This window comes from Pochonia chlamydosporia, chromosome 4 (assembly GCF_001653235.2).
Source record: "Pochonia chlamydosporia 170 chromosome 4, whole genome shotgun sequence".
Taxonomy (NCBI): Eukaryota; Fungi; Ascomycota; class Sordariomycetes; order Hypocreales; family Clavicipitaceae; genus Pochonia; species Pochonia chlamydosporia.
In genome coordinates, this window is record NC_035793.1 from 4999649 (window position 1) to 5025052 (window position 25404).

General features: G+C 48.3%; 10 protein-coding genes across 10 annotated transcripts; 3 read left to right on the forward strand and 7 right to left on the reverse strand.

Annotated features, from left to right (window-relative positions):
* Positions 1–256: 256 nt before the first annotated feature.
* Positions 257–1131, reverse strand: VFPPC_10027 (WW domain-containing protein; the record flags this gene model as incomplete). Its single annotated transcript, XM_018288470.1, has 2 exons — positions 257–1002; positions 1068–1131. The coding sequence occupies 2 exons, from the start codon at positions 1129–1131 to the stop codon at positions 257–259; spliced, it is 810 nt and encodes a 269-aa protein (XP_018137896.1).
* A 1771-nt stretch (positions 1132–2902) lies between these two features.
* VFPPC_10026 (caspase-like protein) lies at positions 2903–4510 on the forward strand (the record flags this gene model as incomplete). The annotated part of the gene is made up of 4 exons (XM_018288469.1): positions 2903–3689; positions 3745–4183; positions 4252–4421; positions 4503–4510. The coding sequence occupies 4 exons, from the start codon at positions 2903–2905 to the stop codon at positions 4508–4510; spliced, it is 1404 nt and encodes a 467-aa protein (XP_018137895.1).
* Positions 4511–4699: 189 nt separating this feature from the next.
* VFPPC_10025 (peptidase M61 domain-containing protein) lies at positions 4700–6523 on the reverse strand (the record flags this gene model as incomplete). Its single annotated transcript, XM_018288468.1, has 2 exons — positions 4700–5424; positions 5470–6523. 2 exons carry the CDS (start codon positions 6521–6523, stop codon positions 4700–4702), a joined length of 1779 nt encoding a protein of 592 aa, XP_018137894.1.
* A 232-nt stretch (positions 6524–6755) lies between these two features.
* Positions 6756–7379, reverse strand: VFPPC_14709 (glutathione S-transferase; the record flags this gene model as incomplete). The annotated part of the gene is made up of 1 exon (XM_018292477.1): positions 6756–7379. One exon carries the CDS (start codon positions 7377–7379, stop codon positions 6756–6758), a length of 624 nt encoding a protein of 207 aa, XP_018137893.1.
* A 571-nt stretch (positions 7380–7950) lies between these two features.
* Positions 7951–8760, forward strand: VFPPC_10024 (AAA domain-containing protein; the record flags this gene model as incomplete). The annotated part of the gene is made up of 2 exons (XM_018288467.1): positions 7951–8609; positions 8673–8760. The coding sequence occupies 2 exons, from the start codon at positions 7951–7953 to the stop codon at positions 8758–8760; spliced, it is 747 nt and encodes a 248-aa protein (XP_018137892.1).
* A 1663-nt stretch (positions 8761–10423) lies between these two features.
* On the forward strand, positions 10424–11395 carry VFPPC_10023 (reductase; the record flags this gene model as incomplete). The annotated part of the gene is made up of 1 exon (XM_018288466.1): positions 10424–11395. One exon carries the CDS (start codon positions 10424–10426, stop codon positions 11393–11395), a length of 972 nt encoding a protein of 323 aa, XP_018137891.1.
* A 243-nt stretch (positions 11396–11638) lies between these two features.
* Positions 11639–12382, reverse strand: VFPPC_10022 (alginate lyase 2; the record flags this gene model as incomplete). Its single annotated transcript, XM_018288465.1, has 1 exon — positions 11639–12382. One exon carries the CDS (start codon positions 12380–12382, stop codon positions 11639–11641), a length of 744 nt encoding a protein of 247 aa, XP_018137890.1.
* A 1283-nt stretch (positions 12383–13665) lies between these two features.
* Positions 13666–14400, reverse strand: VFPPC_10021 (haloalkanoic acid dehalogenase; the record flags this gene model as incomplete). The annotated part of the gene is made up of 1 exon (XM_018288464.1): positions 13666–14400. One exon carries the CDS (start codon positions 14398–14400, stop codon positions 13666–13668), a length of 735 nt encoding a protein of 244 aa, XP_018137889.1.
* A 5744-nt stretch (positions 14401–20144) lies between these two features.
* VFPPC_10020 (metalloprotease) lies at positions 20145–21095 on the reverse strand (the record flags this gene model as incomplete). The annotated part of the gene is made up of 3 exons (XM_018288463.1): positions 20145–20223; positions 20276–20790; positions 20850–21095. The coding sequence occupies 3 exons, from the start codon at positions 21093–21095 to the stop codon at positions 20145–20147; spliced, it is 840 nt and encodes a 279-aa protein (XP_018137888.1).
* A 2801-nt stretch (positions 21096–23896) lies between these two features.
* Positions 23897–24394, reverse strand: VFPPC_14708 (hypothetical protein; the record flags this gene model as incomplete). The annotated part of the gene is made up of 1 exon (XM_018292476.1): positions 23897–24394. The coding sequence occupies one exon, from the start codon at positions 24392–24394 to the stop codon at positions 23897–23899; it is 498 nt and encodes a 165-aa protein (XP_018137887.1).
* Positions 24395–25404: the final 1010 nt, after the last annotated feature.

Genomic DNA, 25404 nt, shown 5'->3' on the forward strand with positions numbered 1-25404 from the left:
GGATAAAATAGATGACTTCTGATGACACATGATTGAACTTGGTGAATCTGGAACAATTTCGACACCATGTTTTGTTGGGGTCTGCGTGATGCGACGACAAGTTGGTCAATTACTCTCATACGTATAACGACTGTGCCAGACCTGGCAATACCAAATTCTCAGTGTACGTTCTGAACTAGATGCAATCCTCCTCCGGCTCGCCTCCGTAGCTTGATGCTTGGTATCATACTTCTCATACAACCAGAGCGTCAAGCCCTTAGTCTTCATAGTAGTCATCATACTCCTCCGCATACTCTTCCTCCGCTTCGTACAATTCCTCTCGTCGCTCTTCCAACTCCTCTCTGTCACTGCTACTAGCACTCGAGCTGGCGGCATTCTCCAACGCCTCTTGATAGTCCTGGCGTGCCTCGTAAACGTCCTGGCGAGCCTCGTCGAGCGACTCTCGGTCGCTGTCGTATCTATTGGCGGCATACATGGCAGGAGGAGCGTTGTTGTATGTAACATACTCCGTCTGGTAGACGTTGGTCACAGCTGGAGCTGCTGCAGCCGCTGCGGTGGGAGCAACATAAGACTGGTGGTCATGCCTTTCATCGTCGCTGCTGTCGCTGTCATGGAGAGCATGGTGAAGCACAGCTCCGCCGATAGCGCCAGCAGCAAGACCACCGGCAGCACCAAGAAGCATCCCTCCTCCACCATGTCCCTTCTTTCCTCCTTTATCGCCTTTGGTTTGGACCTCGTCGTACCCTGCATAGGCGCTCCCTGGAGGAGGACTTTGCATAGGGGGACTTTGCATTGGCGGCGGGCTGTAGCCTGGTGCTTCCCATTGTGTCTTACCCGTTGCCTCTTCTACATAGTACCATCGCTGGTGTTGCTGGTCGAAGTACGGAGTCCAACCCTGAGGCAAGGGTGGCTTGTCTGAGGGTGGTTGATATGCGGGTTGAGGCGGAGGAGGACCTCCTTGATTTGCGCTATACTGGCCGTGACCCCCATAGTTTTGGTTATCTGGGGAAGGAGACTCAGGTGAGTACTTGATAATACTTATTTCAAGCTCCGAAGAATAGACAAACCTGGCTGGGGTGAACCGCCAAATCCCATACCCCCAAATTGGTTGGTGAGGCCCTGAACCGACATAGTGATGGCAAGATTGTTGTGACAACAACGGTTAGGCCTGATCTTCGAGGCGGGACGTTGAGGCAAATAATAAATGAAAGGCGGATGCAAGATGGATAAAGAGTTGACGTATGTTATATTCCCGGAGCCCCTGTTGGATCCCTCCCGCGCTTGAACAAAGACGAGGTCGGCTTTGAGTGAAACAGCAAGTGAACGAGGGGTTGATCAGAATTGAGCATGCGGGTCATTTCATACGGCCAGCAATGGCCACGAAAGAGGTTGACCTCTCGGAGGCGCAGGAAAGCAAACAGGGCTGGTACATATCAAACTGGACAAGTCCAGGGTCCGACATGAAAGCGGGAACATTTGAATATCCTGTCCATGCTTGGCCTTGCTGCGGGTGCCCAAACGGGCCGCTCCATTAGGGCAATCTGGACGGCCTCCGTGGCCGAGTGATGCCACTAGTCAAGAGTTAGCAGCAAACATTGTAGAAGTCAACTTGACCAGCTCCAATGAGAGGTAAACAACAAGCCCATGTCGCCTGGGATAAAACGCCTGGGTGCAAATGCAACTCTGCAGCGACTCTGCAGCGACTCTGCAGCACCTCTGCTGGTGCCAGATCCACCAAGTACTGGCTTGGAGAGCACAGCCCCCAGACAGCCCAGCCATGAATGAATCAAACAAAGAGGATGCCGAGCCGTGGGATGACTAGTGATTTGCCAGCAGCATGATGGATAGTCAACAATGAAGAAGATGGAGTAGAGAATGAGGCACAATAGCATGACGATGCCTGGGAGGCGGTTGAAGCACGGTTGACCTCAATTTGCCCAGGTCAAAAGTAGAATCAGATCGGATATAGTCAAGATGTGATGGAGACCAGACTGGACCAGAGTCACCAGACACACAGTGGGGAGTCAAAAGATTTGAACCCTCAGAAGGTATCACATATCGCAGTGTGTGCGTATGACATGTCGAGATGTGTTAGTGTCTACTGAGACATGGGCAAATACTTGACTTTTTACCTCAGACTGGAAACAGTCGGGGATGCTCCTGCCTCTTGGCGGCGCTACAGTGCGCGGCTAAACCACGTTCGGATCCGCTGCTCCCCTGTTGCACAGATAGATTGTCTCGGCGCATGAGACACACAAAACTCGTGCAGTCTGGTGGCTGAGCACAAGTCTGGTACAAGGGAAGGAGCGACTCGACTGAGGCGAAGAGGTGGGGGCGGGGCAAGCATCATCATTTGATCCATTCAGCTCACCTGGCACTGTGCACTGTCAACTGTGTCTGTGTCTGTGAGCTAGCTGTCTGGTCTTGGCTTGGCTTATCCACGACATGACATGCATGTAAGCTTTTGTTTGCCTTTCCTACATGACTGCTACTGCGGGACTTGACATCACCGGTCTCTTCTTTTCCCTATTCCTGTTCTCTCGTCCGTGTCTGCATCCTGCATCCTGCGTGCGCACCCCGCCGTCTGCTCCGAAACGACACCCGAAGCTCTGTTGGCCGCCATCGTGAATCGTCCGGTCGTCTCAGCTCATCCATCGACCCACGGCTAATAAGGCTGAGAAGCTGAAATCAAGTCAGCCTAGGGCAGCATAGTTTCCGTGCCGACTCTCGACCTCCGACCTAAATTCCCCTGCCAACCGCGCGCTCCTCTTGCTTCTGACTTCTTGCTACACGTCTCGTAGCTTGACGATATATTTTACACCTGGTTTCGACCTACAGCCGCCTGTGTCTCGCTGAATCGCATTTCCGCAAGTACCATCGAGTCTGCGTACGTGTCAAAGTCATGTCTGGCTATCCTGGGCAAGGCCACTACGGTGCCGCACAGCATCACGGAGGAGGAGGAGGTTTCCCGCCTGGCCAAGGTCCTGGCTTTGGGTATGGGTACGGAAACTATGGCGGACCTCCTCAAGGCCCTCCCCAAGGCAACTATGGTCCTCCTCCCGGGCAATATAATTCACCACCACCCGGTAATTACGGACCTCCTCAAGGCAATTATGGACCGCCCCCGGGCCAGTATAATTCACCACCTCCAGGAAACTACGGTCCTCCTCAGGGAAATTATGGCCCGCCTCCTCCAGGGCCGCGTCCACCGTCTGGACAGCCGCCTCCCGGCTATGGGCATAGCCCTCAACCTCAATATGCTCGTCCGCCGCCGGCCAACCCACCGCCTCCGGGTTACGATGCTTACGGTTATCCGATGCAAGGAGGAAATTATGCCTACCGCGCCCAAGCCGGTCCTCCCCCTCCGACTGCTCCACAGCAGTTTGGTCACGGCGCTCCCCAAGGCTATACGTTCCAGTATTCCAACTGTACCGGTCGTCGCAAGGCCCTCTTGATCGGCATTAACTACTTCGGGCAGAAAGGAGAGCTTCGCGGATGCATCAATGATGTCCACAACGTATCGAACTTCTTGGTCGAGCGATACGGCTATAAGCGGGAGGATATGGTGATTCTGACGGACGACCAGCAGAATCCCGTTATGCGACCAACTAAAGATAACATGATTCGCGCCATGGGCTGGCTTGTCAAAGATGCTCGACCCAATGATGCGCTTTTCTTCCATTACTCTGGTACGAGCGACTGAATGAGGAGTGCGTTTTATTTTTGTTACTGACATAAGAATAGGCCACGGTGGACAGACCGAGGATGTCGACGGCGACGAAGACGATGGCTATGACGAGGTGATTTACCCGGTTGATCACCGACAAGTTGGACACATTGTCGATGACGAGATCCATTTCCGTCTGGTCAAGCCTCTCCAGCCTGGAGTCCGATTGACGGCCATCTTCGACTCTTGCCACTCAGCCACTGCAATGGATCTCCCGTATGTCTACTCCACCAAGGGTATATTGAAGGAGCCAAACCTTGCCAAGGAAGCCGGTCAAGGTCTACTTAGTGCTTTGGGATCTTATGCTCGCGGTGATATGGCTGGAGTAGCGAGCACCGTCTTTGGTTTTGCCAAAACCGCATTCAAAGGTGACGATGCGTATAACAAGACCAAGGACACGAGAACTTCACCGGCCGACGTTATCATGTGGTCTGGAAGCAAAGACGACCAAACATCGTAAGTTCCAGAACGCCAGTAGGACCCTATGGATGATCTCAGATCAAATGCTAATCCATGTTTCACAGCGCCGATGCCACAATTGCCAACCAGGCCACTGGTGCCATGTCCTGGGCCTTCATCACGGCTTTGAAGCAGAACCCTAAACAGAGCTACGTGGAGCTCCTGAACAGCATTCGAGATGTCCTTGCATCCAAGTACACTCAGAAGCCCCAGCTGTCTTGCAGTCACCCATTGGGTATGTATATCCTGCTCACATTGTCTTTCTTGTGTCCATGCTGACGGTTTTGAAGATACAAACCTGCTGTTTGTGATGTAGCGCTTTAAAATTGGATACGCGAATAACGTCATGAGAAGTAGTGTTGGAAAATGAAAATGTTACTTATGATAACGTGATGCTTATTCTTGGTGATGCTTTCTCAGTGCCATATGTGATGAAACCATGGCCACGGGCATCATGTGCCCCAGTACCAACCGGATCATGCGTGAAGTGATACCTGTAATGTATTGCCCTGACTAAGTCTCTTTCTCGATAGACCTCCACATCCTAACTACCTTGTCCTCCCTGGACAGGTACTCGATTTCTCTCTCCTCCCCATCACGACGTACTTTCACCGTAAACTTATTTCCACAGTCTGCTTCACACTCTCCCACCCGTGAATGCCACATAATCTCATCACCGTCCTTCAACCCAGCCACAGAAGCATTCGACCCATCAATCACCCCGCTCACCAGACCGTTCGTCAAGCTCACTCGATCGAAGCCCATTTGCATCATCGTCCCTTCAACGGCATCTATCCCCCCAAAAGCAGTCTTCATGTCCTCCAAATCAAGCGTCTTTCCACTCTTCATCTCATCCAAATGCCGCTTCGCCTCTTCATGTCCAATCCAATCTCCGATATACTTCAACCAATCCTTCTCCTGAACCTTTTCGCCTTTTCTTCGACGGACGCTTATATCTGCCACGATCTCATCTATGGGTCGTTCTACGCCGGCGTCACGAGCGACACTTGCTCGCCGGGTGAAGCAGTCCATGCGTATCATGTATATGCAGAATCTGGACTGGCGAAGCGCTTCCACGTGCCATGTTGTTGAAGCTGGGGGCAGCTCAGATAGAGGTGTGTTGATGAGTGGGTTTGTAAAGTATGCTGTGAGATTGGCGTTGAGGGTGGCGCGGAAGTAATCTGGACTGCGTTGCTTGAAGCGAAACGGGAGGTAGATTGTGTATAGGTTGGATAGGCCTGGGATGTTAGCTGGGTGATGTAGTTGGTGTTGTAAGAACGTACCTTCTGAGAACCAGTCGTTTGGTGTTCCGTCGTCTTCAGGATCAAGTTGAGCCCAGGTCTTTATCATGCTCTTGTTGAATACTCTGACTAATGACCAGTCGGAGCCGGAGGCTGTGTCCGCGTCGTACTCGATCAAGCTTGCGCCTAGGCAGGAGGTGTCGTTGCCTATTTGTGACACTGTCGATGCAAGGGCCGAGGGCATTGGTACGTTGAACTTGTTGTAAGCTTTGGCCATGGCTTTCGGACCTGCAGGGTTGAAGGGCTGATGGCGAATGACATTGACTACTGATGTCGTGGTTTGTCCTGTAAGTCGTCCCACTACGTTTGGGACTTTGGCAAGAAAGGCGCGATAACTTCCGTGCTCGTCCTTGAAGAACTTCGAAAGGTGAGGGAACATATTGTTGCTGAAGTCTTTGACGGCGTCAAGAGGACGCGGCAGGTCGGATAGCCAGTATGTTGCGCAGGAGCCTGAGCCCGATGTATGCTCAGCTGGGTAGCTGTGTACATTTCCTATCATGAATATACATTCCTGGAGAGTCGTTTCAGCTCCAGTGGCTCCTTCGCCGAGTGAGGTGACTATCTTGGCTGTGCTGGTTGTATCGGTACTGATGGTGATGTCATATGTCCCTTTGGTGTAGGGACGGGGTAGAAACGTCCCAATGCCAACAAGGCCACCATTTTCTCGACGAAGACCACTATCGCTTCTATGGTTTGTATCCTGGGGATAGGTATTAAACTGGATTGACGCATCGCCTTGTATGTCCCTATCTGCGTAGACTGCCAAGGAGCCATCACAACTCTTCGCGGAAGTGTTAACTGGTCCATTGTCGTCTTCAATTCGTATGCCTCTCTTAGCAATAACATCTCCGGAGTTACCATCGGTATCATTCGTAAATAAGAAAATGGGCTCCTCTGAATTGTATGGGCTGCCTCCCTGGAGGCCTCTTTGGAGGCCGCCAATAGTGAGTCTCGCCGAAAGAGACTTGACAGTACCCGAATCATCAACATTGGGAGTTAAATGAAGTTTAAGTGTGGGATTTGATGAAGAAGACATAGTTGTGATAGTTACAATTGCTTGATTGGGAAATTCTTGGCAACGGGGCTGTGTGTTTGTATAGGAGTGTGGGGAAGTTGAGTGTTTGTCGTGGCTTGAGTAGTTTGGGACTAGATAGTGATGTCAACTTGTGGATATCAACGGCTTATAATAATCACGCCAATCTTTAATTTGTACTCATCTAAACGCGCTATTCTGTAGACTGCTCTTATACGAGGCTAGGACAAAGTGTTTAGTCTTTCTCATCCTTAGTATCGCCCAATAACGGGGTAGCCAACATACTTGGCCGCTTCTGAAACGCTTCAAACCAAGCTCCAAGTCTTGGTCTACCTCTGAAACTAGGCAAATCCCGAAACTCCAACCAGCTCAAAGCAGTTGCGAGCGCAATATGTCCAACATGGATCGGCGTATCAACATCAAGTTCTTTCTCCAACCAGTCGTAGCTCTCAGTCAACTTTTGAATCAACCCGCTGCAAAGATCTGGGTAACGCAAAGGTTCTGGCCGCCTCGCCGTCTCCCAACGAACCGCAATGCCAATGTCCGCTAGTCCCTGTGCCACAGATTGAATGCGCAATGCTTGCCAACGACTTTCGCCACCGACAGGAATAAGCCGTCTCCCAGAGTGTAAAGTGTCCAGGTATGCGCAAATTACATCGGAGTCGAAGATGGCGGGTAGATCAGGTCGGATCAATACAGGGACTTTGCCAAGGGGATTTTGAGCATATACGTCTTGGTTTCGCCATAAGGGACTGGTTTCGTGGTGAATGACTTTGAGGGACGGGGCGAGGCCGACTTCGTGTGCGAAGACTAGCACCTTGCGGGCGTAGGGGGAGTGAGTTTGGTAGAGGAGCTCCATTGCTGTGGAATGTTGCACTTTCTCTGATAACTTTGTGTTTGGGAAAGGAGTGCTACATTTGGCTGACTTATACTTTTGAAGACGGCGAGACTTTAAATGTTGTCGGTAGAGGGCGTCGAGTAAATAGAAGGCGCACGTTTACGATTTAAAGAGGGCGCTCTGGGACTGTGCATACTATTCTGCCTTGACTGACGAGTAAAAGTATGTCATTGTACTATAAATATATGACAATAAGACTCTTGTTGAATTGGCCGGTCGGGAATCTTCTGCTCTGCAGGGGCATCGTGCTATGCTCCGTGGTCACCCCGTCCCTACAGCTCAGGGAACACTAGGGGGAAGTACTTTTGTTGCGACGTTCTGGGTCTCTTCTCCCATATCTCTTTCGCTATGATGGACCAGGTTTCTCTCGTGATGCTAAATACGAGACGTTATGGATGCCCCGCTTGAGCTGAGAACACGTGTCGGAAATGTTGCATTTATCACTTCTTTGGAGAATCGAAATATAATTTCAGTCCTTCTCTGAATAAAGTATTATTGGGCTTGTCTCTGGAACACAGACACACCACCAAGCATGGAGATGCCACGGGACCAGCTCCTCAGCTACTTAACATCCAAGATACCTCACTCTGGCACCGACTGCGTTCTTGTCGCTGTAGATGGACGCGACGGAGCCGGTAAAACCGTCTTCGCAGACGAGCTAGCCGGAAAATGTCGCCAAACTCTTTCGTCAGACGTAATACGAATATCCATTGACGATTTTCACAACACTCGTGAAAAGCGTTACTGTCGTGGCCCCAAGTCCCCAGAAGGGTTCTATCTCGACAGCTACGACTACGATCAATTTCGGAGCCATGTGTTGGAGCCCCTGGGTCCCAATGGATCGAGAAAGTTTAGGAAACGCGGCCACGACTTGCTTACGGATCGCGTCATTGAAGATGAGCCGGAAGCTGAAGCCAAGCCGGGGTCTGTTGTTATAGTGGACGGCATATTCTTACACCGCCCAGAACTTGAAAAGGCTTGGAACATGTCTGTATTTCTGGATGTTTCGGCGGAAGTTTGCGCGCAGAGGATGCTGGTTCGTGATGGGAGTGCGCCGCAGCTTGTTCCTACGGATAGGTACTTTGGAGGACAGAAGATGTACCTGGACACTTGCGAACCAGAGAGTAAGGCAGACTTTGTTGTGGATAACTCGAGGCCTGATGTTGCGATATTGAAGAAGCCGATATTATAGTACCAATCTACTGTCCTCTATTTCTCTCTATGGCATGTTGCCTCTGAATAACGCTGCATTAGTGAGTTTGAAATGGTTCGGACTCCAGGCTCTGGGAGGTCTATCCGCATGGCTGATAGAGATATTGTGTTGCACCATACCAAGACTTGATGGCACCGCCCCCGGTCACATCTTCGTGTAGCATGTTGCATTTCTCAATCTCTTAAATCTTTGTAGAAATACGCCCCGTCTACCATCTCACCACTTACAGGGACAATGCCATAGTTGGGAACTATGCCAAACTGCGCCAGTCAGCAATGCTACATCATGATCAACATGGACGAAACGACAAACCTTTACATAACCCAGTCGCGGGTAAACAAACTTCTCTGCAACAGAACCAACCGTGGTAGAAAGTTGCTTTTGCCCAATTAGCATGATGTAACGTGATGCTGTCGGATTGTGTGTATAGTTGACTTACAAGCAGCGTCCTACCCTTCTCCACGGCAACTCTCTCAAGCTCATGCATCAACCGCTTCCCAACGCCATGGTTTCTATGGTTCGCGGATACCATGAGCATCTCGACATCTCCTCTAAATGGACCCGTGTCAGCTTCCGGCATGCCCAATTCAACTAGCCCGGCAAGCTCTTGTTCGCTTTTTCCATCAGACGATTGAGTCAGGGCCAGAAAAATAATTCGTCGGCTATTAACAACTTGGTCTATCCGCTCTTCCCAGAACTTGCTCATTTTCTCTCTCTTCTCTTGAGTGAATGGAGGGTGGTAGCGGAGGAGACTGTTGTCGAACTCGATGCTTTCAATGTGTAAGTCTACGATGGCTGGTAGGAAATGCTGGTGTTTGACTGCATCGTAGAGTACAATTTCTATGTTTGTCATTTTGCTTCAAGAAGTTTTGACGGGTTAAGAACCGTATCAGGTTGAGAATGAAACTGTTGTGTCTGAAAGAACAGAGTGGTGGAATTGGAAACTTGTTAACTTGCTGTTTATTAGATGACCAACAACTTGAATCATCACCCCACGTTGACCCACTCGTATGTGCAAAAGGATGAGATGACTGAGCTGTTGCATTCACGGTCAACTAGAGTATCCGCTTTTGTGCTGTCACTTGATGATGAATTCCCAGAAGTTGATGGCCAGCGGTTTGCACGGAAGCACAACTAACTAACGTGGGTGCTAAACTGACCCGTTTCTCCTTGACGCCCGTCAACAACCAACTGGTTATCCCTTGCGGTTCAAGTAAAGCTAGGCTAACCATAAAACATTGACTCTGAGGAGCAACGAAAACTGTAGTAATAACAATGTACCACAACATCAGTTTCCAAGCCTCATTTTCTAGCTCCAATTCGCCTATAAGGCATTTTGGAAGCTCTACCCTGTGGCCATTCTGAACATCACCAACCAGTTATACATACACTAGTCATTGCCAATCATTTGTTGGAGCACTCAAACATCAAGGCGACTTCCTCCCTGAGCGGATAGTCACTTTGGCGCAATCACTCACTCACTCCTTGGGAGATACATGAGCCTCGCAGCGGCATAACGACTGCACATTGACTGGAGGCCAATTTGCAATTCACATTACACAAACGCAACTACAGATCCTCAAAGGACCAATTGAATCGCATTTGTTTGCCCTTAACATGACGAATCCGTTGTTGACTGAAGTTGAGGTCAGTGATTCAACGCCCCCGCGCTAGTCGTTCTTAGGCAGCTGAACATAACACAAGCCCAAATATAAGAATGCTTTGTCCGCAAGTTTTACATTTCGATTGTCAGTAAATACACTTCGTTACAAACTTCTGTCTAACTTTCAACATGAAGATACTTATCCTCGGAGGCACCAAGTTCGCTGGCCTTCATGCCGCAAAAGAAGCCGTTTCCAAAGGCCATCAAGTAACCCTCTTTAACCGCGGAACTCACCCAGCTCCAGATGGAGTAACCAGCATAGTGGGCGACCGTCTCGCCCCGAACGGGTACGCTTCCCTTGACGGCCGCACCTTCGATGTTGTAATTGACACTTGGTCTACGGATCCGACTGCCGTCCAGAAAGCGGTGGACGCACTTCGTGGACGAGTTGGCCATTACATATACATTTCAACTCTAAGTGTCTACAATTTTGAGGAAGGGAATGCTCCTTACAACGAGTCAACGCCGTTGTTTGACCCGGAAAAAACGGACGTTCAGTATATTAAAGACAAGGTTAGAGGTGAATCATTCATTTCTGACTCTGGCATTCGGCACACGTTCATCAGACCTGGGGTGATTCTGGGCCCTGATGAATCAGTATGGCGCCTGCCCTGGTGGTTGTTGAGAATGAAACGAGGTGGGAAGACATTGGCGCCGGGTCCTAGAGACCTGCAGCTGCAGTTTATTGATGTTCGGGACTTGGCCAAGTTTACAATTCATGCCGCAGAGGAGAAGCTGGAGGGGCCGTATAATCTTGTCTCGGAGATGAATCATGTCTCGTTTGGAAGTTTCCTCGATACTGCAAACAAGGTTGCTGGAAGTAATGCAGAACTCTGCTGGCTGGATGCGGAGAAGGTTATCGAGGCTGGCGTTGGACCGTGGGTTGAAATGCCAATGTGGCTGCCACCAGGTGATTTGTCCGTGTATTCCTCTGATGTAAGTAAAGCACTTGGGGCTGGGCTCACGGTGCGCTTGGCCAAGGATACAATTTCTGATACGTGGGAGTGGGTGACATCGTTGAAGAAGCTTCCGGATACTGTGAAAGTCGGACTGGATCCCGCCAAGGAGAAGGAAGTCCTAGAGAAGTACTGCCAAGGATAAGGCAGTAGGAGGCATTTTACAGTCACAGATCAGTAGTTGCATGAATTCAAATTGTGAATGTACATTTTGATATACGACTATGTACTGAGCACAACTGTGGTGTACTCGGATAATATGTACAATGTCAGGCTAATACGTGCAAAGGTTGGCTATCCGTGGCCATCTGGAACCAACTGATGGTGCTAGGATATATCCCAATGGCAGCCAATCTCTGCCAAAAAGAACCCAGAATCCTACCAGTATCTAAGAGTGGCTGGTCTGGATCTTGTAGAACTGAACAGTGGTAGGAACATCATGCTGGTTGTAGTTGCCAGCCTTGAAGTAGCTCTTGGGAGCATTCAAGTCGTAGGTGCTGAGAGTCTTGAACGCACCGCCGTTAATGCTGACGGACAGCTTGTTGCCCTCGTAGCGAATTTCGTACGTGAATCGCTGGCCCTTGGGCACATTGCCGATGGAGGTGCGCTTCTGGCTGCAAGTGCGGCAAGTATTGACGCCCACGGCCAAAGCACCCGCAGAGTTGTAGTACAACTCGGCAACTGGCTTGCTGGAGATGGAATCATCAATGTGGATTTGACCAATGCAAATCTCGCCGTCGTTCTGCGTAACCTTGAGGTCACCGATGAGACGGTTCGTCTTGCCCTTGGGATCCCATGACGCGGGCTTGTTCTCGCGGAGCTCAGTACGGCAGTGCTGGCTGTTGGGCGTGGTGACGCATTTGCCGGATGATGGGCCACCAGGGACTTTCATGACGAGAGCATCACCCTGCATGTAGAAGTACTGGCTGGAGTAGCCGTTGCAGAGGTCAGAAGACGAGATGGTGTCGGGGTGACCGGTGCTGCCGGTGGGAAGTTGAAGCTTCCACTTGGAGAGGTCGAGATTACCGCTGCCGCAAGTGGCACGGGTTTCTTGGGTGGCAGGGACGGCTCCGGCATTGGTGAAGAGGAGGGAGATGGCGGCCAAGGAGGCGGCGTTGAGTGAGAAATGCATCTTGATGGTTTGATGAAGCAGACTTTCAGTGTGAGAAAAGAACTGATGGCGGTGATGGCTGTCGACCTGTTGTTGCTGGTGATGAAATCTTTTCACTCTGTCGAGGATCAACGGTCCTTTATATATTGAATAGGTAAGTGGTGTGGTTACACTGACTTACATCTCGAGCGCTGGAGCTCATCCCTAGTCGGCCCATTACATAGTACAAAAACGACAACTTGGTTGAGCATCCCTCTCATTTTGTCCGGAACTCGGCACTTCCAAGTCTTCATGCTCTAGTATTCAGCCTTGACAGGGGGGAGCAGTTGCCCAGGTCGCTTGTTGAATGGTACGACTATGCCGAGGATGCCAAGTCTGGGGTCTCCAGACGCCTGCATGTAGGATTCATGGAGGATCGGCCACTAACGCCAGCCCCCAATGCGAGGACGAAAGCTTAGTTTCGACCCATGGAACTGATACGACTCGGAAATGTGTTATGTCGCAACTCTGTAGTCCTAGAAGCAGATGCCTCGACACTTACTTCTCCCTTCCTTCCATAAAGCAAAACAAGTTCGGCAGCATTATCTGTCTGTCAACTTGACCGAGAAACAATCTCCCTTGAAACCAAGCAGCGTAAACAGTGGACTGACACCTCCTTCATCAACAACTTCTAACAAGCCTCGTGACTGCGGCTCCTCCCGCAGGGTTCAAGACGATACTTCTATAGGTGGGAGATTGAATCCGATCCCAAACCCCTGCTAAATGGCCGAGTTGACGGATTGCAGATTTAGCGTCGCTCGTTGGTGGGAAATTGGATGCCCATGGGATGGTGTTACATCGTCACCCCTGTAGATCTCTGTTTGCACCGACGCTGATCTAGAACGTGCCCAGGTTTGCACTTTTGGATGCCTATAGCGAGGCCGTGATATTGGGCAGTTCGGAGAAGAGAACGACTGGGAAAATTGTCAAGTAAATGCGGCTATAGAGCAATAGCCGATATCCAATTGGGTTGCTTCATTATGTGTGCAGAGGGATTAGGCATATGGATTGAAGCTGTGTCTAGTAGCTAGTTTAGCAACGTGACAATGACGTTCTTGACACTTCCGAGTTTCTGCGATTGTTGCATCACTGAAGGTAGTTTTGAGAGAAAAGCAGCCACGGGTAAAGGTAGTTAAAGCAAGAGTTCAGCCGTTCATGTAAGATAGAAATTGCTCCAATTGCAGAGGTTGTCATTCGCAACTTCAACGGTTTTGACTATGCGATGTCTGCCGGACGATTCAGAGCCCTGCAGCATCAGCCCATCATTATGCAACAGCATCCACCATCTCTCTCAGCGTGGGAAACGTGAAATCCAACGTAATGCCGTCCTCCAAATTCTCCACCTCGCCGCCCATAACGTTCGGCTTCCGTTCGATTAGGCAAACGTCCAGACCGTACTTCTTTGCAGGCGTCAGGTCATGAAATAAAGCGTAGGCCGTCTGTAAAATCTTGTGTTTGGGAACTTGTAAATCCAACTCGCAACGCTTAGCTAGATAGTCAAAGTTATTGAGACTGGGCTTATAAGAGCCAATTTCTTCCGCCACATAAACCGCGTCAAATGTGATTCCTGCCAATGGTCCGGCTAGCGTCCTGCTAAAGGACTCCTTGTCTACGTTGGATAAAATGACAAGTTTGAAGTGCTTGCTCAACTGGTGCAGGGCGGCAATGGTGTCTGGGAATGGCTCCCAAGCGCCAATGCTAGCTCCAAAGGCAGCCCTATCTTCAGGTGTAACGTGTTCCTGGAGGTCCATTTCCTTGGCTAGCTCGTCGTATACTTGTTCTAGGATGGAGGGGTATTTCATCTTCGGGTATTGTCTCTGGATGCGGCCTTCACAGGCGGCGTATAGAGTGAGAAGGGCTTGCCGGTCGTATGTAGTGGCGGTGTTGGGGCATAGGTGTTTTGTGAGCGGTGTAAGAGCCTTGATGATGCCGCCTTCCCAATCGACGAGGGTTCCGTAGCAGTCAAACGAGAGAGCCCCGTAGGACTTTAAATCTCGCATTGTGGCTTTGGGTAGAGGAGCCGTGGTGGAAGTGAGGGTTGTTGATATCATCGTGGCTTGCTTTTGAGAGGGAGGTGCCGGGGTTGTTGCAGTGTCGTGCTGGAAAGCTAGAAATTTAGTATTACTACATAATCATCGAAGTAGTGACAAGTTGTTGACGCCTTCCTTACTTTTTATTGTCGAGTGATGGAATTTTGCTTCTGCCCTAATCAGTGGGAGACGCAAACGTTGTCGAAGCCAATAGCGGTCAATCAATCTCCTCAGACTCGCCATGACAATAGAGTCACACGCCGACAAATAATACAAATCTCGGACGCTTCAATAATTATTATAACACGATTGGTCAAGAGTGTGTGTAGGAATGGAAACCGGAGTCTCCCCGCCGGAGCCTTCCTCTCCACTCCGGAGTCATGGCGCCGATGTAATCGGCTTAGATCCGCCGCTACTAAGAAGAGTCTGCTCCAGTCGTACCGTCGTATTGTGCGATGCAGGCACACACGCGCATGATAAGACATGTGGCGACGGGGTCTACCGGCTTACCTAAACGATTACTATACCTATAAGCCTATTCCGTCTGCTGTTACACGTTACTGTTTAGATACCAACTATTTCCTCCTCTTTGCAAGGCCGAGAATAAAGTACACGGTACTTAAACTAATCCCTATCTCTAATCGAAATAGACAGAGAAATAGAATTTATAGCGCTTAGATGCCTTGTTAGATAAATGCGGCTTCACTATCGTCTGCATGGCCCTGAATTACAGGCTGCAGACATTGACAACTTCGCGCACGATCTACAAACTCCTATGCGTAGTTTAGTTAGCTATATCTGCTGCAATAATGGCCCTATACGTGCTGCCTTATAACTATACTTTATTATTTCCCTTATAAAGACTAACATATACTAAGCTACTTATAAATAGAATATACCTTATAGTACTATAGTTAGTAAAACGGTTAACCTATAGAGCAATTAAAGGCGCTATACTAATATGCTAGAGCATAATAAACTCGCTACTAAAGCGAGCAAAAATAACACTATATAAAGTATTACTTAATTCTCCTAGTAGTAGTTATAAGAACCCTAAGATTGTAGACATAGTTATTAGTTTAAATAGGCCTTTAAGCTGCTAGCATTTAAATAATAACTTTCTATTTGCCGCAGTAAGAGCGGTGAGATTAAGGTATAGTGTTGTGAGATTGCTAAGCTGCGCGGCAGCGGACGCGGGTCATGGAAGCCAAAATAAGGGGAAGGAGTACCATCTTTGCAGATAAGGTTGCTTTAGTATGTAATCAATTGGCTGATGGCGAAGTTTTAGCGGCTGTGCATGGATGAGCAGAAAGTGCTGCTGGGAGGTAGTTTGTTGGAATGAGACCGCCATCCTCTAGAATCGTCCAGTCCATACATGTAGACTACATATGTCAAGTACAAATAACCCCACCGGAATCCATCTTTATAGTCTAGTGTGGCAGATGTAAATGCAAGTCGATTTCCCACGCACTAATAGCCGCCCTAAGGTCTAACGCAAGGCTAAAACCTCTAGTTGCATTTTGCAAATCTCTTTTCCCATTCACAGGAATTAGGTTTACCGTTTTTAGAGCACTAGTAAAATAAACTAGTTAGCTCTCTTTAACTTGAGAATATATAGTCTCTTGTCTATTAACTTACAGCATTATTACCACTCTAAGGGACTGCGTTCTTCTTGTTGTTGGCGTCAAGTATTCTTGTTCTTGGGAGCAGGAACTCCTATAACTTCCCACCAACCACGAGAAGTGGCGGTAGGCTTAAGCTTCTTGGCATTCTTAGTACCCTTCGGCCTACCCATTCCCGCCCTCCTAGAAGAATCCGTAATCGGATTAATCACGCCAGGAGTACGATAGGGCCTACCCCGAGGGAGGTAGCCCTGTCTTGTCATAGGCCCATTCCTATTAATCACGCCAGGAGTACGAAAAGGCCTGCCCGTCGCCTGAAGCCTACGGTCTGTAGTAGCAACAGGCTTCCTCGTACGCGTTCTCCTAGTAGAAAAACCCGTACGAAGCGGCCTACTCATTGCCGCCCTCATAGAAGAATCCGTAATCGGATTAAACACGCCAGGAGCACGAGGGGGCCTGCCCTGAGAGACCCTGTCCCGTCTTCCCCTAGGCCCATACCTATTAATCACGCCAGGAGTACGAAAAGGCCTCCCTGCCTGCAGCCCAGCCATACGACGATACCAGCCCATACGAGGAATACCTAGAGTTCCATCGTTAGGAGGCGGGGGCTGAGGAAAAGAAGGCTCGGGAGCAGGAGGAGGACGAGGCGGGAGCTGAGCAAAAGAAGGCCTGGGAGCAGGAGGAGGACGCCTCTTAATAGAAGAAGGACTCTTCGTACCAAACACGCCAGGAGTATAACGAGGCCTGCCATGAGGCCTGGTAACCGGAGGTCTAGTACGACGAGGCCGGGGCCTACGCACCCCCTTCATAGAATTCGTAACGCCAGAAGTACGAGGAGGCCTGCCCTGAGGCCTGGTAGCCGGAGGTCTAGTACGACGAGGCCTGCCTATAGGCCCAAAAATAAGAGAATAATGCTCCGAAGGTAGAAGACGAAGGGGGTTGCCTGGTGGCCTAGGCGAAGAACGAACGCCTAGAGTTTTATCGTTAATAGGCACAAGCCAAGTAGAAGTAGAATTCATCTTATTATTTACGCCAATAGTACGGCGATACAGGTCCCAATAAGAAACCAACGGGCTAGGAGGCGGGAGCTGAGCAAAAGAAGGCCTGGGAGCAGGAGGAAGACGCATGGGAATAAAAGGAGGATCAGGAGGATCCTGCTTATTATACACGCCAGGAGTACGTTTTGGCCTGCCTGTCGCCTTGTGCTTACCCGTCGCCTTGAGCCTACCAGTTATAGGATAAGGACGCCTCCATGTACGCTTTCTCCTAGTAGAAGGGCCCGTACGAGAGGGCCTACCCATTCCCACCTTCATAATATCCGCAATCGGATTAACCACGCCAGAAGTACGAGAACGCCTGCCTCCAGGCTTGGGAGAAAAGCCTGGAGGTCTAGTACGACGAGGGCCCAAACGAATGGTAGAAAGGCCTGGAGTACGATGAGGCCTGCCCGGACGCTTGGGAGAAAAGTTCGGAGGTATAGTACGACGAGGCCTGCCCACAGTCTTAAACATAAGAGAATAATAAGACTCCAGAGGTAGAAGAGGATCATACTCCAGAGGTGGAGGACGAAGGGGGCTGCCTGGAGGCCTGGGCAAAGAACGAACGCCTAGAGTTTTATTGGTAATAGGTACAGGCTGAGTAGAAGCAGGATTTATCTTATTATTCACGCCAATAGTACGGCGATACACGTCCCAATAAGAACTCAACGGAGGCATATATGTAGTACGAGGAGGCCTGACAGGACCGACAGGAGTACGAGGAGGCCTGCCCACACGAGTACCATAACGACCCGGATTCGTATAGCGACCCCGATACGTATACTTATTAGTCACGCCACGAGTACGAGGAGGCCTGCCTCCACGGTTACGAGGACGGCGTACAGTTTTGCCGTTAAGAGGCACAGGCTGAGCAAAAGAAGGCCTGGGAGCAGGAGGAGGACGCCTGTTGAGAAAAGAAAGAATGGGCCTAATAGAACGAGGCGGGAGAGTGTTGAGCGGCGGCCGCGACGTTATCACCCTATGACCCGGCGTAGCCTCGGTACATGTAAGGCTAGCGAACAGGAACGTGAAAAGAATTGCGGTAAGCTTCATTTTTCTTTTTGAGAGAGAAATATATATATAAATCGAAATTTAGTTCTTAAAACTTAATTGTTACCTGGGAACATGGGGGGATAATATTATGAAAAGAGCAAAAAACTAGTTTACTTTTATATTTTAATAGTATGCTTCTACCTTTATAAATATCGCCTATAATAAGAACAAGCTATTATTTATATTGTCTGCTATAGCAGAGGTATTAAGCTGCAGAGTGGCCTAGTAAGACACGCTTTGTAAGTTTATAGACACGTTTAATTGGTAGTATTTATATAGCCTGGAGAATAATAGCTAGTTATAACACACAATAGATAAGAGATTAGCCTAAAGTCTGTGAGTAGTTAAAAAGTACCTTAGTGTACTAGACACTACCACACTTTACTATGCCTAAGCGGATAAGGCGATATGCAATACCCTCTGCTAAGTTAAATTCTTTTAACATCCTATTATGCCTCATACTAAGAAGAAGACACTTTAGATTCAAATGTCTTGTCTGGAATCCACGCAAAGTAAAAAGCCGCAGAAAAATACTTTTACACTTAGACCACTTAACGGTATAGCGTAACCAAGTTACAGGATTAATAGGCAGACAATATCTCTAGCCTGTTTGGATGTTAAGAAGAGTATTGTGCTTTTATAGGCCTTATTCACTTTTTCTTGGCGAGACTACAAGGGGGGGTAATAAAGAGTTATATTTAACAGCCCAGTATAAAACCGAAATCACAATAGACCCAGTTTTCTTTCTTAAAGGAGTTCCTGTAACGGGCTGAGCCCGATGGTGGCTCGGTTTGCGCTCTCGCCTTTGTCTTCAGCCTTGTCACTAGTAGCCCCCAGCAACAAGCGAGATTAGCAGACGCAAGCTCACAAGCCTACAAGAGCTCTGCGAGCTCTTTCTTTCTTGTTCTCCTTTTCTTTCCTCCTTAGCTTTGGATACTTGTTCATAGTCACCTAGCCAGTTGTCAATATACTCGCTTGGACCGTTACAATAATTTAGATTTAAAGGTGTTATGGATTCAAGCGAAACGCTTGGATCTTAAGAAAGAAGGAGACAAGTACGTGGGGGGAGCTACTTAAGAGCCCTCTACAGGTTTCTACTAAAGCTTAACTAGACTCTATAAGAGTGCTCTCTAGAGCTAAGCTAACCTTTTCTCTCTATAAGAAAAGTTACTATAAGTAATGCTAGCTCGCAAAACCCGCTAGGCTAGCCCCTTACAAAAGGCTTTATTAAGAAGCCTATTATCGTTTTATATCTATTTACCTCTAAACCTAATAAGAGATATCTTTATAATAGTACAATATATATAGAAATTAGCATAATAATACTAAAAGACTTAAAGAGAATGAAAGATATATACTATAAAAGTACGAGCACTATAGTTCTTAAAATATACTTTATTATAGGCAGAAACTATCTACTAGCTATATTTTTCACTCTAATTTTCTTATCTATTATATTAGAGTATTTTTAAAGCTTAGTTATAGCTTTAATATAGTTTAGAAATAACTTAGAGTAACTTAGAGAGAGCTTGTGGTGGCTTAGAAAAGCTATATATAAGCTCACTAAGTAGTAGGTAACTTATACCTAAGTTAGTATAGCTGCGTTATAATTTTTGTTCTGTGACAGAACTTCTTGTTAACTGCTTAGTGTTTCTCTGCTTTGCCTTTTATCTTTACCAATCTTTTTGGCCTTTACAGCAGGTTAGCTCTTAATGCAGAAGATAGCTAAATGCTGGTCCGCTGTGTGAGCATAGCAGGAAGAATGTTCAAGGATACCAAGAAACGACACGCTGGCTATAAGATCTTAAATAACTGCGCGACGGTAGTACAACAACTATTTTAACATTAAACTATAGTTACATACATATAGTCTAAAAGCTAGCAAAACATCGGAAATTGGGTTCGATGCAAAACTCCTTTACAGCAGGTGTGCCTGACCATAATGAGCTTTCTTCCATCTGCCCGCGGCTCCTCAGTGAAATCCTTTTTGACTTTGAGCTAGTTACTTGCCAGCTCTGTACTTGGTCCAGTAACTCATCATGCGGGTCTTCTGGCCAGCTGTGAATTCTTCGTAGCATGCACTATTGACAGTTTGTTAGAGAAGAACACTGTAGTGTAGTACGAGATACTTACTCGTCAGAGTAGTCCATGTAGTTGTGAATGGGATCCAAGCCGGGCTGATTAGGGCAGGAGTCCCGGCCAACTGGGCAGCCAGAAGTTGATGACTCCTGCGCAGGAGTATCAGCGACACCGTCGCCGGGCTCATCACAACCTCCCTCGAAGGTGTGCTCCAGTCCAAACCAGTGACCGGACTCGTGAACGGCGGTTTTGCCCAAGTCAAATGGGGGTTTACCCCCAGGAACCGAGTTGGCAGCATTGACGCAGCCGTCCCTGTAAAAGTCATCTGATCCCTTCGGGGCGTTGGTTGGGAAATAGCAGAAGCCGAGCAGGCCGGGCAAGTTGTCCAAGAAATACAAATTGAGATCCCGGTAGTTGCCCTGGCGTAGCTTCTTCTTCATGGCCATCTCATTGCTACCGCCAGCCCAGGCAGCATTGACCGTCTTGGTAGTATTGGCCAGAGTGAGCTTAAAGCCAGACCCGGTAAAGTCCTTGGTAAGCACATCCATCTGCTTTCTCAGAGTTTCATCCTGGGGAATATCTGGTCAGCTAGCTTAATCGTTTAATCCAAGGTCTGTTATAAGCATACGCTAAGTAATGTGCTCTGCTTTGCAGAGACGGAGTGCAAGTAAACCGAGACGGGAATATCAGCTTTTACTTCCGCTGAAAAGGCGCCATTCATGAGAGCTTCAGCCTCCTCGATAGAAAATTGCTGGTTCAACTCCCTCCGCTCGTCTGTCATTGGAGGGGCGCCACATCGATGTGTCTTCTTCATGGTGCCGGCCATGGCTCCAGATGCTAGAGCGCCAGCGGCAAGATAGGTTTTGAACAACATTTTGTTGTATGGAGGAAAGGATGTTTGTATAATTGAAAGTGTATGAGCAGAATGTGTTGAAGATGTCTCAAAAACGTAATTCTAGAAGAGATTTGACGGAGATTTTATATTCGCGGTCCTTCGACCACGATGTCATCGGCCGGTTGGACGGAAGTCGGCTCTGGCTCAAGAGGATTCATGGTGTCCCAAAAGGCCCTTGCTCCTTTGCGCCCTGATATATCATATCACCTGCTTTTTAAGGGACTTGGCCGAGAAATCTAGATACGAAGATACCGTATAACACCAGATCCTTTTCAGTTGCCAGACGGAGAAGTTCAGTCTATTCCTAGCGTCACACAACCCCATCATGCTTAATACACGCCTTATATGAGGTCAGTTTCCCGATGCGACCTTCCATTTCGTACATAGCTTCGGTCGGCCAAAGTCACACAGTCGAAAATTAAGCCCCCTTGGTTATTATGGAGTACATTAATTAAATCGCAATGGCAGCTGCCACTACAAACTCATGTGTCCACCTCCGCCTTGGCTAAGCAAGGATAAGTCCATGTCGTTTATTATGCCGCTTTGTAATCTATATGAGGGGAGGCCCTGCATTCCTAGCTGTGTTTCAACGAAAACGTTTGCAAGACCAGGCAGTCATTCAGATTAAAACGCCTGAAAGTTGCTCTCATGTTCAACCAAAACTGGTTGCACCGTCGCATCACCATCGGTCATGGCGTTACATTCTCTGGTCACAATGCGTTATCAACGGACTTTGCCCGCATGCCTCAAAAGCTGCTGGGATAACCCTTGAAGCGCCTCATTCGATTGAGTTTTTACCCCAGGAATCTCGTTGCTGCTTTTTTGGGCTATGATCGACCATACCACGAGGTAGTGACGCAGTAACCAGGGTCTTGTTATTCTGCCTCATTCGACCTAGTCCAACGGTGCTTAAGCTTAAACGCCTTCCAGATTAGCTCGACTCCACGGTGACTGATTGTTGGTGAGGGGTTCACGCTGTATGTAGAAGGCGGCGCAGTCAAGAGACAAGATATGGGTGTCGGTTGGTTGCTGCTTATGAATTTAAGGTACCGTGCACTTACAAGTCGGTGTTGACCGAAACCGGAAAGACGTGATTCCTTCACGCTCGTGTTTGGACTAGGATTGGGTTAGTTTACTCCAAGACTTACTATTTCTGCATTCCGTCTAGCATAAAGGAACTTTTCTAATGCAGTTTATGAACATCTTGTAGTTCCGAGGCTAAGAAGACCATCCATGCGATTATTGCAATGGGGATAGACTGTTATTAAGGAATCCGGAGGATTTAGATTCATGTCGTGGCACACCACCAGCCAAGTGTTGGTCAGTGACAGCGGAGTTACCCACTGAATATTGTAGCACAAAGACTCGCAGATGACAGAAATTATGTAAGACCTGCTACAGAGTGACCGTTTTCCGACTCCTTTGAAGGATTGTTGATACTCGAAATCTATCACCACGTACGGAGTCCCTGATTTGATGGAATCATGCTATATCAAGATCCTGCATCATCAATCTATCAAGTTAGCTTGAAGGTGTTTTTAGTCAACTTTCTGCAATTTCGGAACATCGAATCCGACTTTAGTAATACAAACTACATTTCCGAAGCTATGCATACATCTTAGAAGAGGAGTAGCCGGATTGAGAGCGTCGTGGTGGTCGGGGATTATGCCAGATCTAGCTGAGCTTTTGAACGGTGGAGGAGAAGCAGGGACGGGAGCCCCAGAAAACTTCGGACAAAGCTCTGGCCAAGTAGTCCAAACGGGATGAGCCACGCGTTTATGTCCGGGAGCCGCTGCGAAATGCGGAGGTCTTGGTGACCCTGCGGCCTTCCTGCGCAGTTTGCTCTGCATTGCCTTTTCCGCAGCCGATGTGAATGAGTGATCTGGGTGATATTACAGCTATTCCTTTTACTTTACGGTTTTGTACGTCTGACTTCTATGAAACTCCCTGAGGTGAGCTTAGTGCAAATTGACACTTGCATGAGAAAGCGTTGCTGACCAAACTAGTACTTGGGGATAATCCCAAATTTGACGATCACCGTACTCGCATCAAGGAATCCCTGAGGAAGGAAGATAGCACCGAGTCGTCACTAGAGGACGTCTCGCAGGCTAAGGAAGAACATGATGACCATATCGACAGAATAGCTGCTTCGATGGGTCGTCTTCCCCATCTCCAGCCCTTGAAGAGAAACAGGAAGCTGTCACAATGTTGCTCACTGTCAGATCTTGCATGTTTACACCCTTGTACATCTACAAAGCCTGGATCAGACTACCTAGGTAGTTGGAAGCACATCGGATGCGTTTATTGGTAGTGAAAACGCTCGGGCGCGGCTCAGTAAGACTAATTTAGATAGAATCAATAGCATACATCCTGCTGGAGGTGCTTTAGCACAGGCGAGATACATTGGGTTATTGATACACACTCATATTTGTCTCCTGCTCAAAAATAATACGCTGTGGCAGAGATGCGACAAAAGCTTTCACCTTTTGGACAGTATTTTAATTTCGAGGTTTATTGTTGTATGTATGTACAGGCTCTAGGAGATAATGCCGTACTGTGAAGCCATTGAAAAACAAGGAACGGAGGAATTCCTCCTTTCCACCTTTACCCTATCACACAGTACCCCTGTCTTTAGGAAAAGACCTTAACCAACATAGCAGATAGTTTTCAAATTTCTCACCAGCTTGAGATGTCACTGTCTTGCGGGGACAAGACCCAGTAGCGGGCACCATCTCTGAGATGCCTCCTACCATTGAGCCACCGCCCCCAGTGGCAAGCTCTTATCCTTTGACCGGGAATGCGCAACGACAACCTTTAGCCCCCGTCAAGCCATGCGACATATCCGAGCAGACGCAGTGATTGTTTCTTATAGAGTACTTCCCAGCTGCGTATGTGAAGGAAAAGTAGGGGCTACCCACTCCCATGTCGACGGTGTTAACAGAGAGAACCCACTTCAAGAAGTTTTCTTTGGCAACATAAGGAACTCCACAGCTTGGTGCGTCATACACCGCTCTTGGCATGCAATTGTTGTCGTAGATGATGAACGTGGCACCACCGCTGGCACCAGCCAAGCCGTTGGAAGCATCCGAGCTAAGACTTGGAACAACGCTCAAGGAGGTGGCCATGGCAAATGTCCAGTCTCCTTCTCCCTGGGTCATGCATAACTGCTTTGCCGTTTCTTGCTTAACCTTTTTGGGGACGATATTTTCAAATCGGCACTCAGCCATGACGAGGCCGGAGAATGTCAAGCTGGCGAGTATGGCGTTGAGAATTTGCATGGTGATGGAGCAGGGATGAAGAAGTTTTGTGAGTTATTGATTTCTAGCGATGATGTTTAAGAGTGGAAGTCATGTGTTAAGATAGTTTCGCTGTTTGCAGGGAGACATCTAGACTTAAATACTTTTGACTTTACGGCTATGCTTTCATTCTTGTGATGATGGACTGTATGATGTCGATAGCATTGCAACATGGCGTACATGGATTTTCAAACCCTTGATGAAGTATTACTGTACTACGCCACCATGCATTGCGTTCCATTCTGCTTCTTAATGCTCATTTTGGATTCAGTAAGCAGCGCCAAGGTATGAAGCACTTCTGTCTCCGCAGATTATCTCATGATCAGCTTATTTACAAAAAGGATCGTAGAGGGAACTCCACGTCTTATCACTTTCGGCGTCGCCGAGATGCACTTATACCGAGAACTATCCTCCATTGCCACAATTTCCAGGTACCCCTATTGAGAGCAGTTCGTGAAATGCTATTCTGAAGTATTTGCCCTTTCACTGTTTCTACCGTGATAGCAACCAGTCAAACAAGAAACAGCTCAATTAGACTACAGAGGGGGTTTAAAAGCATCTAAACTAGTGAAGGTATCGCATACCACGTTTTACGCTGAATTGTATTGAGCCGTGTGAGTGTATACTTCGACGTGGGCAATCCTCTTTGCCACAGCGTGTTTTTAGATCTTATTTTAGATCAAACCCCCGCCCAGACCAGCTAACCGAGAAGGGATGACACGCTAATAACCGTTTCATATTCCGGAGTGTTGGGGGCGACTTTCTGCCGGTTGCTGAGTAAGTGCCCAACACTATGCCAATCTATACCCCTGACTGTCATCCTGGAGGAAGTGATCAGCAATCTGGCTGAGATCAAGGGGAGATCTCTATGGACTTCCTGTGTTTGACGTCACATTTGCTTCCAGGGTATTAGAAGGTGAAGCCGAGTGCAGAGCGAACCGCTCAAACTTCAAGCCGAGAGACGAGTACTACAACTTAGACACTCGTCAGGG